This window comes from Panulirus ornatus, chromosome 46 (genome assembly GCF_036320965.1).
Source record: "Panulirus ornatus isolate Po-2019 chromosome 46, ASM3632096v1, whole genome shotgun sequence".
In the NCBI taxonomy this organism is placed as follows: domain Eukaryota; kingdom Metazoa; phylum Arthropoda; class Malacostraca; order Decapoda; family Palinuridae; genus Panulirus; species Panulirus ornatus.
The window spans coordinates 19920807-19933731 of record NC_092269.1 but is presented as its reverse complement, the minus strand read 5'-3'; the positions used below and the strand labels follow the sequence as shown (position 1 = coordinate 19933731).

The 12925-nt window shown below is 40.2% G+C and overlaps 2 protein-coding genes across 2 annotated transcripts in view; one reads left to right on the top strand and one right to left on the bottom strand.

Annotated features, from left to right (window-relative positions):
* Positions 1–12925, top strand: part of LOC139763327 (glutamate receptor ionotropic, kainate 4-like) — a 224483-nt gene that overhangs the window by 100533 nt on the left and 111025 nt on the right. The window lies entirely within an intron of this gene.
* Positions 10078–11236, bottom strand: LOC139763150 (peptidylglycine alpha-hydroxylating monooxygenase-like). Its single transcript, XM_071688854.1, has one exon. It carries the CDS (start codon positions 11229–11231, stop codon positions 10173–10175), a length of 1059 nt encoding a protein of 352 aa, XP_071544955.1. The 5' UTR covers positions 11232–11236; the 3' UTR covers positions 10078–10172.

Sequence of the window (12925 nt, the reverse complement as noted above, 5' to 3'; positions counted from 1 at the left end):
CACGAAAGAATGGCCCAACCCACACACAGACACATGTATATACATACACGTCCGCACACGCAAATATATATACCTATACATCTCAAAGTATACTTATATATACACACAAGGACATGTACTTATATACACATGTACATAATCCATACTGTCTGCATTTATTCATTCCCATCGCCACCTCGCCACACATGAAAAACAACCCCTTCCCCCCACATATGTGCGAGGTAGGGCTAGGAAAAGAAAAAACACCCCATTTTTTCACACTCAGTCTTTAGCTGTCATGTAATAAGGCACCGAAACCACAGCTCAATTTCCACATCCAGAACCCACAAAACTCTCCATGCTTAACCCCAACACTTCACATACCCTTGTTCAATCCACTGACATCATGTCCACCTCGCTATACCACATCGTTCCAATTCACTCTATTCCTTGCACACCTTTCACCCTCCTGCATGTTCTGGCCCCGATCACTCAAATTCTTTTTCACTCCATATTTCCACCTCCAATTTGGTCTCGCACTTTTCGTTCCCTCTACCTGTGACACAAATATCCTCTTTGTCAATCTTTCCTCACTCATTCTCTCCATGTAACCAAACCATTTCAAAACACCCTCTTCTGCTCTCTCAACCTCACTCTTTTTATTACCACACATCTCTCTTACTCTTTCATTACTTACTCGATCAAACCACCGTACACCACATATTGTCCTCAAACATCGCATTTCCAACACATCCACCCTCTTTCGCACAAGTCTATCTTTAGCCCACGCCTCGCATCCATATAATATTGTTGGAACCACTATTCCTTCAAACATACCCGTTCCCGATTTCCGCACATTTTTCAACGCTCTCAGAACTTTCGCCCCCTCCCAAACCCTATGATTCACTTCCGCTTCCATGGTTCCATCAACTGCCAAATCCGCTCATAGATATCTAAAACACTTCACTTCCTCCAGTCTTTCTTCATTCAAACTTACCTCCCAATTGACTTGTCCCTCAACCCTACTGTACCTAATAACCTTACTCTTATTCACATTTACTTTCGGCTTTCTTCTTTCACACACTTTACCAAATTCAGTCACCAGCTTCTGCAGTGTCTCACCCGACTAAGTTACCAGCGTTGTATCATCAGCAAACAACAACTGACTTACTCCCAAGCTCAGTCATCCACAACAGCGTGCATACTTGCCCCTCTTTCCAAAACTGTTGCATTCACCACCCTAAATACCCCATCCATAAACAAATCAAACAACCATGGAGACAACACGCACCCCTGCCGCAAACCAACATTCACTGGGAAACCAATCACTTTCCTATCCTCATACAAGTACACATGCCTTTCATCCTCGATAAAAACTTTTCACTGCTTCTAGCAACTTTCCTCCCACATCATGTATTCATAATACCTTCCACAGAGCATCTCTATCAACTCTATCATATGCCTTCTCCAGATCCATAAATGCTACATACAAATCCAGATCCTTTTCTAAGTATTTATCACATACATTCTTCAAAGAAAACAACTGATCAACGCATCCTCTACCACTTCTGAAACCTCTCTGCTCTTTCCCAATCTGATGCTCGGTACATGCCTTCACCCTCTCAATCAATACCCTCCCATATAATTTACCGGGAATACTCAGCAAACTTATACCTCTGTAATTTGAGCACTCACTCTTATCCCCTTTGCCTTTGTACAATGGCACTATGCAAGCATTCCGTCAATCCTCAAGCACCTCACCTTGAGTCATACATACATTAAATAACCTTACCAACCAGTCAACAATACAGTCACCCCCTTTTTGAATAAATTCCACTGCAATACCATCGAAAGCCGCTGCCTTGCCGGCTTTCATCTTCCGCAAAGCTTTTCCTACCTCTTCTCTGTTTGCCGAATCATTCTCCCTAACCCTCTCACTTTGAACACCCCCTCGACCAAAACACCCTATATCTGCCACTCTATCATCAAACACATTCAACAAACCTTCAAAATACTCAGTGCATCTCTTTCTCACATCAGCACTACTTGTTATCACCTCCCCATTAGCGCCCTTCACTTATGTTCCCATTTATTCCCCTGTCTTACACACTTTATTTACCTCCTTCCAAAACATTTTGTATTCTCCATAAAATCTAGTGATACTCTCTCACCCCAACTCTCATTTGATCTCTTATCCGTCTTTTGCACCTTTCTCTTAAACTCCTACCTCTTTCTCTGATACACCTCCCAGTCATTTGCATTGTTTCCCTGCAAAAGTCGCCCAAATGCCTCTCTCTTCTCATTCACTAATGATCTTACTTACTCATCCCACCACTCACTACCCTTTCTAATCTGCCCACCTCCCACGCTTCTCGTGCCACAAGCATCTTTTGCACAAGCTATCACTTTTTCCCTAAATACATTCCATTCCTGCTCCACTCCCCTTACGTCCTTTGTTCTCACCTACTTCCATTCTGTTCTCAGTCTCTCCTGGTACTTCGTCACATAAGTCTCCTTCCCAAGCTCACTTAATCTCACCGCTCTCTTCACCCCAACATTCTCTCCTCTTTTCTGAAAACATCTGCAAATCTTAACTATCGCCTCCACAAGATAATGATCAGACATCCCTCCACTTACACCTCTCAGCACCTTAACATCCAGAGTCTCTCTTTCGCGCGCCTATCAGTTAACACGTAATCCAATAACGCTCATTGACCATCTCTCCTACTTACATCCTTATTCTTATGTATATCTCTCTTTTTGAACCAGGTATTCCCAGTCACCAGTAATTTTTCAACACATAAATCTACAAGCTCTTCACCATTACTATTTACAACACTTAACACCCGATGTACACCAATTATTCACTCAACTGCCACATTGCTCACCTTTGCATTTAAATCACCCATCACTACAACCAGGTCCCGTGCATCAAAAGTACTAAAACACTCACTCAGCTGCTCCCAAAACACTTGCCTCTCATGTTCTTTCTTCTCATGCCCAGATACATATGCACCAATAATCACCCATCTCTCTCCATCCACTTTTAGTTTTACCCATATCAATACAGAGTTTACTTTCTTACACTCTGTCACATACTCTCACCACTCCTGTTTCAGTAGTGCTACTCCTTCCCTTGCTCTTGTCCTCTCACAAACCCCTGACTTCACTCGCAAGACATTCCCAAACCACTCTTCACCTTTACTCTTGAGCTTCGTATCACTCACAGCCAAAACATCCAGGTTCCTTTCCTCAAACATACTACCTATCTACTTTTTTCTCATCTTCGTTATGTCCACAACAATTTAGATAACCCAATCTAAGCCTTCGAGTAAGATGTGCACTCCCCGCGTGACTCCTTGCGATGTAGCGCAAGGAAACAGACGATAGAATGGCCCAACCCACCCATATACACATGTGTATACTTACAGGTCCATACACGCACATATACATACCCATACATCTCAACCTATACATATATATACACTTATAGACATATGTATATACACATGTACACAATTCATACTGTCTGCCTTCATTCAGTGTTGTCGCCACCCCTCCACACATGAAATGACAACCCCCCCCCCCCAATGTGCGCGAGGTATCGCTAGGAAAAGACAAAAAAGGCCACATTCGTTCACACTCACTCTCTAGCTGTCATGTATAATGCACCGAAACCACAGCTCCCTTTCCACATCCAGGCCCCACAAAACTTTCCATGGTTTACCCCAGACGCTTCACAGGCCCTGGTTCAATCCACTGACAGCACTTTGTCACCGGTATACCATATCGTTCCAATTCACTCTATTCCCTGCACGCCTTTCACCCTCCTGCATGTGCAGCCCCCGATTACTCAAAATCTTTTTCACTCCATCTTTCCACCTCCAATTGGTCTCCCACTTCTCCTCGTTCCCTCCACGTTTAACCAATATCTCCTCTTTCTCAATCTTTCCTTACTCATTCTCTTTATGTGACCAAACCATTTCAAAGGAACCTGTTCTGCTCTCTCAAACACACTTTTTATTACCGCACATCTCTCTTACCCTTTCATTACTTACTCGATCAAACCACCTCACACCACATATTGTCCTCAAATATCTCATTTCCAACACAACTACCCTCCTCCGCACAACTCTATCTACAGCCCACGCTTCGTAACCATACAACATTGTTGGAACCAATATTCCGTCAAACATACCCATTATTGCTTTCGAAGATAACGTTCTCGACTTCCACACATTTTTCAACGCTCTCAGAATTTCCCCCCCCCCCCTCCCCAACTTATTATTCACGTTCGCTTCTGTGCTTCCATCCGTTACCAAATCTACTCCCAGATATCTAAAACACTTCACTTCCTTCAGTTTTTCTCCATTCAAACTTACCTTCCAATTAACCCTACTGTACCTAATAACCTTAGTCTTATTCACATTTACTCTCAGCTTTCTTCTTTCACTCACTTTACCAAACTCAGTCACCAGCTTCTGCAGGTTCTCACCCGAATAAGTTACCAGCGATGCATCATCAGCGAACAACAACTGACTCACTTCCCAAGCTCTCTCATCCACAACAGACTGCATACTTGTCTCTCTTTCTAAAACTCTTCCATTCACCTCCCTAACAACCCCATCCATAAACAAATTAAACATCCATGGAGACAGCACGCACCCCTGCCGAAAACCAATATTCAGTGGGAACCAATCACTTCCCTCTCTTCCTACACGTCCCCATACCTTACATCCTCGATAAGAACTTTTCACTGCTTCTAACAACTTGCCTCCCACACCATATATTCTTATTACATTCCACAGAGCATCACTATCAATTCTATCATATGCCTTCTCCAGATCCAAGATGTAAGGCATGTGTACGAGTGGGAACAGAGGAAAGTGATTGGTTCTCCGTAAATTTTGGTTTGCTGAATGGGTGTATGAGTATGATATCTCCATGTTTGTTTACTTTGTTTATGGATGGGGTTATTAGGGATGTGAATGCAAGAGTTTTGGAAAGAGAGGCAAGTATGCAATCTGTTGTGTATGAGAGAGCGTGGGCAGTGAGTCAGTTGTTGTTCGCTGATGATACAACGCAGGCGGCTGATTCGTGTTAGAAACTGTAGAAGCTGGTGACTGAGTTTGGTAAAGTGTGTGAAAAAAGAAAGCTGAGAGTAAATGTGAATAAGAGCAAGGATATTTGTTACAGTAGGGTTGAGGGAGGTAAGTTTGACTGGAGAAAACTGGAGGAAGTGTAGTATTTTAGATATCTGGGAGTGGATTTGGCAGCGGATGGAACCATACAAGCGGAAGTGAATCATAGGGTGGAGGATGGGGCGAAATTCTAGGAGTGTTGAAGAATGTGTGGAAGTCGAAAACATTATCTCGGAAAGCAAAAATGGGTATGTTCGAAGGAATAGTGGTTCCAACAATGTTATATGGTTGCGAGGTGTAGGCTATAGATTGAGTTTTGCGGAAGAAGGTGGATGTGCTGGAAATGAGATTTTTGAGGACAAAATGTGGTGTGAGGTGGTTTGATCAAGTAAGAATTAATAGGGTAAGAGAGATCTGTGGTAATAAAAAGAATGTGTTTGAAAGAGCAGAAAAGGGTGCTTTGAAATGGTTTGATTGCATAGAGAATGAGTGAGGAAAGATTGACGAAGGGGATATATGCGTCAGAGGTGGAGGAAAAAGGGAGAACTGGGACACCAAATTGGATGTGGAAAGATGTAACCAAAAGATTTCGAATGATCGGGGAATGAACAAGCAGGAGTCTGAAAGGCGTACAAGGAATAGAGTAAATCAGAACGATGTGGTATACCGGGGTCGACGTGCTGTCAATGGATTGAACCAGGGCATGTGAAGCGTCTGGGGTAAACCATTGAAATATATATATATATATATATATATATATATATATATGTATATATATATATATATATATATATATATATATATATATATATATATATAATATATATATATATATATATATATATATGTATATATATATATATATATATATATATATATTCAACCACGCTCTTTTTTTTTTTCCCAAATCTCTCTTACCCTTACGTACTTACTCGATCAAACCCCCTCACCCCAAAACCCCATTGTCCTCAAATCTCTTTTCCAAACAAAATCCCCACCTCCGCCAACTCTATAAAAAAAAAAAAAAAAAAAAAAAAAAAAAAAAAAAAAAAAAAAAAAAAAAAAAAAAAAAAAAAAAAAAAAAAAAAAAAAAAAAAAAAAAAAAAAAAAAAAAAAAAAAAAAAAAAAAAAAAAAAAAAAAAAAAAAAAAAAAAAAAAAAAAAAAAAAAAAAAAAAAAAAAAAAAAAAAAAAAAAAAAAAAAAAAAAAAAAAAAAAAAAAAAAAAAAAAAAAAAAAAAAAAAAAAAAAAAAAAAAAAAAAAAAAAAAAAAAAAAAAAAAAAAAAAAAAAAAAAAAAAAAAAAAAAAAAAAAAAAAAAAAAAAAAAAAAAAAAAAAAAAAAAAAAAAAAAAAAAAAAAAAAAAAAAAAAAAAAAAAAAAAAAAAAAAAAAAAAAAAAAAAAAAAAAAAAAAAAAAAAAAAAAAAAAAAAAAAAAAAAAAATTTTTTTTTTTTTTTTTTTTTTTTTTTTTTTTTTTTTTTTTTTTTTTTTTTTTTTTTTTTTTTTTTTTTTTTTTTTTTTTTTTTTTTTTTTTTTTTTTTTTTTTTTTTTTTTTTTTTTTTTTTTTTTTTTTTTTTTTTTTTTTTTTTTTTTTTTTTTTTTTTTTTTTTTTTTTTTTTTTTTTTTTTTTTTTTTTTTTTTTTTTTTTTTTTTTTTTTTTTTTTTTTTTTTTTTTTTTTTTTTTTTTTTTTTTTTTTTTTTTTTTTTTTTTTTTTTTTTTTTTTTTTTTTTTTTTTTTTTTTTTTTTTTTTTTTTTTTTTTTTTTTTTTTTTTTTTTTTTTTTTTTTTTTTTTTTTTTTTTTTTTTTTTTTTTTTCAGCACACCCCATCCTCCTGCGCAAAACTCACCCTTTGCCCATCCCTCGAAACCATACAAAAATTTTTGGAACCAAAAATTCCCTTTTCAACATACCCTTTTTTGGCTTTCCGAGATAATGTTCCGATTTCCCCACACTTTTCTCAAGGTCCAAAAATTTTTCCCCCCCCTCCCCCACCCTATGATCCACTTCCGTTTTCCAAAGGTTCCATCCGTGCCAAAACCCAAATCCCAGAAATCAAAAAAACACTTCATTTTCCCCAGTTTTTCTCCTTAAAACCCCCTCCCATATATATATATTTTTTTTTTTTTTCTGCTTTGTCGCTGTCTCCCGCGTTTGCGAGGTAGCGCAAGGAAACAGACGAAAGAAATGGCCCAACCCACCCCCATACATATGTATATACATACGTCCACACACGCAAATATACATACCTACACACCTTTCCATGGTTTACCCAAACGCTTCACATGCCTTGATTCAATCCACTGACAGCACGTCAACCCCGGTATTCCACATCGTTCCAATTCACTCTATTCCATGCCCTCCTTTCACCCTCCTGCATGTTCAGGCCCCGATCACACAAAATCTTTTTCACTCCATCTTTCCACCTCCAATTTGGTCTCCCTCTTCTCCTCGTTCTCTCCACCTCCGACACATATATCCTCTTAGTCAATCTTTCCTCACTCATTCTCTCCATGTGCCCAAACCATTTCAAAACACCCTCTTCTGCTCTCTCAACCACGCTCTTTTTATTTCCACAAATCTCTCTTACCCTTACGTTACTTACTCGATCAAACCACCTCACACCACACATTGTCCTCAAACATCTCATTTCCAGCACATCCATCCTCCTGCGCACAACTCTATCCATAGCCCATGCCTCGCAACCATACAACATTGTTGGAACCACTATTCCTTCAAACATACCCATTTTTGCTTTCCGAGATAATGTTCTCGACTTCGACACATTCTTCAAGGCTCCCAGAATTTTCGCCCCCTCCCCCACCCTATGATCCACTTCCGCTTCCATGGTTCCATCCGCTGCCAGATCCACTCCCAGATATCTAAAACACTTCACTTCCTCCAGTTTTTCTCCATTCAAACTCACCTCCCAGTTGACTTGACCCTGAACCCTACTGTACCTAATAACCTTGCGTCTGCGAGGTAACGCAAGGAAACAGACGAAAGAAATGGCCCAAACCACCCCCATACACATGTATATACATACACGTCAACACACGCAAATATACATACCTATACATCTCAATGTACACATACATATACACACAGAGACACATATATATATACCCATGCACACAATTCACACTGTCTGCCTTTATTCATTCCCATCGCCACCTCGCCACAAATGGAATACCATCCTCCTCCCCTCTCATGTGTGCGAGGTAGCACTAGGAAAAGACAACAAAGGCCCCATTCGTTCACACTCAGTCTCTAGATGTCATGCAATAATGCCCGAAACCACAGCTCCCTTTCCACATCCAGGCCCCACAACACTTTCCATGGTTTACCCCAGACGCTTCACATGCCCTGATTCAATCCACCGAAAGCACGTCAACCCCGGTATACCACATCGATCCAATTCACTCTATTCCTTGCCCGCCTTTCACCCTACTGCATGTTCAGGCCCCGACCACACAAAATCTTTTTCACTGCATCTTTCCACCACCAATTTGGTCTCCCACTTCTCCTCGTTCCCTCCACCTCCGACACATATATCCTCTTGGTCAATCTTTCCTCACTCATTCTCTCCATGTGCCCAAACCATTTCAAAACACTATCTTCTGCTCTCTCAACCACGCTCTTTTTATTTCCACACATCTCTCTTACCCTTACATTACTTACTCGATCAAACCACCTCACACCACACATTGTCCTCAAACAGCTCATTTCCAGCACATCCACCCTCCTGCGCACAACTCTATCCATAGCCCACCATAGCCCACGCCTCGCAACCATACAACGTTGTTGGAACCACTATTCCTTCAAACATACCCATTTTTGCTTTCCGAGATAATGTTCTCGACTTCCACACATTCTTCAAGGCTCCCAGAATTTTCGCCCCCTCCCCCACCCTATGATTCACTTCCGCTTCCATGGTTCCATCCGCTGCCAGATCCACTTCCAGATATCTAAAACACTTTCCTTCCCCCGGTTTTTCTCCATTCAAACTTACCTCCCAATTGACTTGACCCTCAACACTACTGTACCTAATAAACTTGCTCTTATTCACATTTACTCTTAACTTTCTTCTTTCACACACTTTACCAGACTCAGTCACCAGCTTCTGCAGTCTCTTACATGAATCAGCCACCAGCACTGTATCATCAGCTAACAACAACTAACTCACTTCCCAAGCTCTCTCATCCCCAACAGACTGCATACTTTCCACTCTTTCCAAAACTCTTGCATTCACCTCCCTGACAACCCAATCCATAAGCAAATTAAACAGCCATGGAGACATGACACACCCCTGCCGCAAACCTACATTCACTGACAACGAATAACTTTCCTCTCTTCCTACACGTACACTTGCCTTACATCCTCGATCAAAACTTTTCACTACTTCTAACAACTTGCCTCCCACACCATATTTTCTTAATACCTTCCACAGAGCATCTCTATCAACTCTATCATATCCCTTCTCCAGATCCATAAATGCTACATACAAATCCATTTGCTTTTCTAAGTATTTCTCACATACAATCTTCAAAGCAAACATATATATATATTTTTTTCTTTTTTTTTTTCAAACTATTCGCCATTTCCCGCGTTAGCGAGGTAGCGTTAAGAACAGAGAACTGGGCCTTTGAGGGAATATCCTCACCTGGCCCCTTCTCTGTTCCTTCTTTTGGGAAAAAAAAAAAAAAATGAGAGGGGAGGATTTCCAGCTCCCTCCGCTCCCTCCCTTTTTAGTTGCCTTCTACGACACGCAGGGAATACGTGGGAAGTATTCTTTCTCCCCTATCCCCAGGGATAAATATATATATATATATATATACATATATATATATACATATATATATATATATATATATATATATATATATATATATATATATATATATATATATATATATATATATATATATATATATATATATATATATATATATATATATATATATATATATATATATATATATATAACGTAGTAGCCTAGCTTCCTTCAATAATTTCTGTTACTATACATAGAGGGGTGAATTGAAAGATACCATCCTCTACATTTGGTGTGAATTGATGCCCTGATCCTTAGCCGAAGTACCAACAGGCAGAGATGAAGCGTCCCTGTCAGGTACGTTGTTGAGGCCAACACGGGTCCAGTAATAAAAGGGTGGTCCAAGGGAGAAGCAGGTCTTTTTCTTCATGACTGGGCCTTCAGTCCAATACATCATATAGAAGTTACACATCTCATCCTCATTCGTGGAGCCAATCCTGGTGGTACGGTCTCGCTTGCTCTCCATAGTGCAACGCGCAGCCACAGTATCGCCTTTGTGAAAAACGAGATCATTCTCAACAGGGTAGAACATCTGGGGCAACTGTGGGTCTTTCTTACCAATCAATTGCCAGTTGTCCACATAGCCTTGACGCGTTACCTTGTATCCTGACACAACACGACCAAGGGCATGTGTGTGCGTGCGGAAGGCGAAGGGGTGGATGGTCTTGTCCTCATCGATGGTGCAGGCAGACTCCATGTACTCCACACTGTGAGGATTGATACGACCGCCAGTACCCAGCAGTAAGACCCCTGCTGACTTAGGCTGCGGTGTCTTGGTGTAATACAGGAACACTCCAGATTCATCTGTGGACCCATCTTTGAATTTCTCAACTGAAGAATAATGGACCTGTAACACGATGTACTGGATGGGAGTGTTGCCTCCTACTCTGAAGGCTACTCCCTCAGGCAGCACCAATTTTGGAGCATCCTTGGCCCAGGCATAGATCACCTGTGAGCCGGAGCCGCAGACAGGAGCGGTGGTGATCCCTGGCTGGGCCAGGGCCATTTCGCCACAGTTCCACACCTCCTCGTCACTGCCAGGCGTCTCGCACCCATAAATCAGCATGTGGTGAGCAGTTTCCATGCTCCCGTTGGGCTGGAAGGCCGTGATGTAGTACTCCTGTGTAGGGTCTACCCTGATAGGGGTGCAGAAGTACGTGTCGACCCTTTCAGGCTTCACATGTGGCATGAGAAGCGGGAATTTCTGAAGTATTTCTTTGGTGAGAGCTGTGGCCGTGAGGGCCAGGAGTAAGGCAACACACGCAACCACTCGCAAGGCCATCTTGCCGTCAAATATATATATATATATATATATATATATATATATATATATATATATATATATATATATATATATATTTTTTTTTTTTTTTTTTTGCCGCTGTCTCCCGCGTTTGCGAGGTAGCGCAAGGAAACAGACGAAAGAAATGGCCCAACCCACCCCCATACACATGTATATACATATGTCCACACACGCAAATATACATACCTACACACCTTTCCATGGTTTACCCCAGACGCCTCACATGCCTTGATTCAATCCACTGAGAGCACGTCAACCCCGGTATACCACATCGCTCCAATTCACTCTATTCCTTGCCCTCCTTTCACCCTCCTGCATGTTCAGGCCCCGATCACACAAAATCTTTTTCACTCCATCTTTCCACCTCCAATTTGGTCTCCCTCTTCTCCTCGTTTCCTCCACCTTCGACACATATATTCTCTTGGTCAATCTATCCTCACTCATTCTCTCCATGTGCCCGAACCATTTCAAAACACCCTCTTCTGCTCTCTCAACCACGCTCTTTTTATTTCCACACATCTCTCTTACCCTAACGTTACTTACTCGATCAAACCACCTCACACCACATATTGTCCTCAAACATCTCATTTCCAGCACATCCATCCTCCTGCGCACAACTCTATCCATAGCCCACGTCTCGCAACCATAAAACATTGTTGGAACCACTATTCCTTCAAGCATACCCATTTTTGCTTTCGAGATAATGTTCTCGACTTCCACACATTCTTCAAGGCTCCCAGAATTTTCGCCCCCTCCCCCACCCTATGATCCACTTCCGCTTCCATGGTTCCATCCGCTGCCAGATCCACTCCCAGATATCTAAAACACTTCACTTCCTCCAGTTTTTCTTAATTCAAACTCACCTCCCAATTGACTTGACCCTCAACCCTACTATACCTAATAACCTTGCTCTTATTCACATTTACTCTTAACTTTCTTCTTTCACACACTTTACCAAACTCAGTCACCAGCTTCTGCAGTTTCTCACATGAATCAGCCACCAGCGCTGTATCATCAGCGAACAACAACTGACTCACTTCCCAAGCTCTCTCATCCCCAACAGACTTCATACTTGCCCCTCTTTCCAAAACTCTTGCATTCACCTCCCTAACAACCCCATCCATAAACAAATTAAACAACAATGGAGACATCACACACCCCTGCCGCAAACCTACATTCACTGAGAACCAATCACTTTCCTCTCTTCCAACACGTACACATGCCTTACATCCTTGATAAAAACTTTTCACTGCTTCTAACAACTTGCCTCCCACACCATATATATATATATATATATATATATATATATATATATATATATATATATATATATATATATATATATATATATATATATATATATATATATATATATATATATATATATATTTCTTTTCTTTCTTTCAAACTATTCGCCATTTCCCGCGTTAGCGAGGTAGCGTTAGGAACAGAGGACTGGGCCTTTTTTGGAATATCCTCACCTGGCCCCCTCTGTTCCTTCTTTTGGAAAAAAAAAGAGAAAAAAAAAAAAAAAAAAAAAAACGAGAGGGGAGGATTTCCAGCCCCCCGCTCCCTCCCCTTTTAGTCGCCTTCTACGACACGCAGGGAATACGTGGGAAGTATTCTTAATCCCCTATCCCCAGGGAAAATATATATATATATATATATATAAA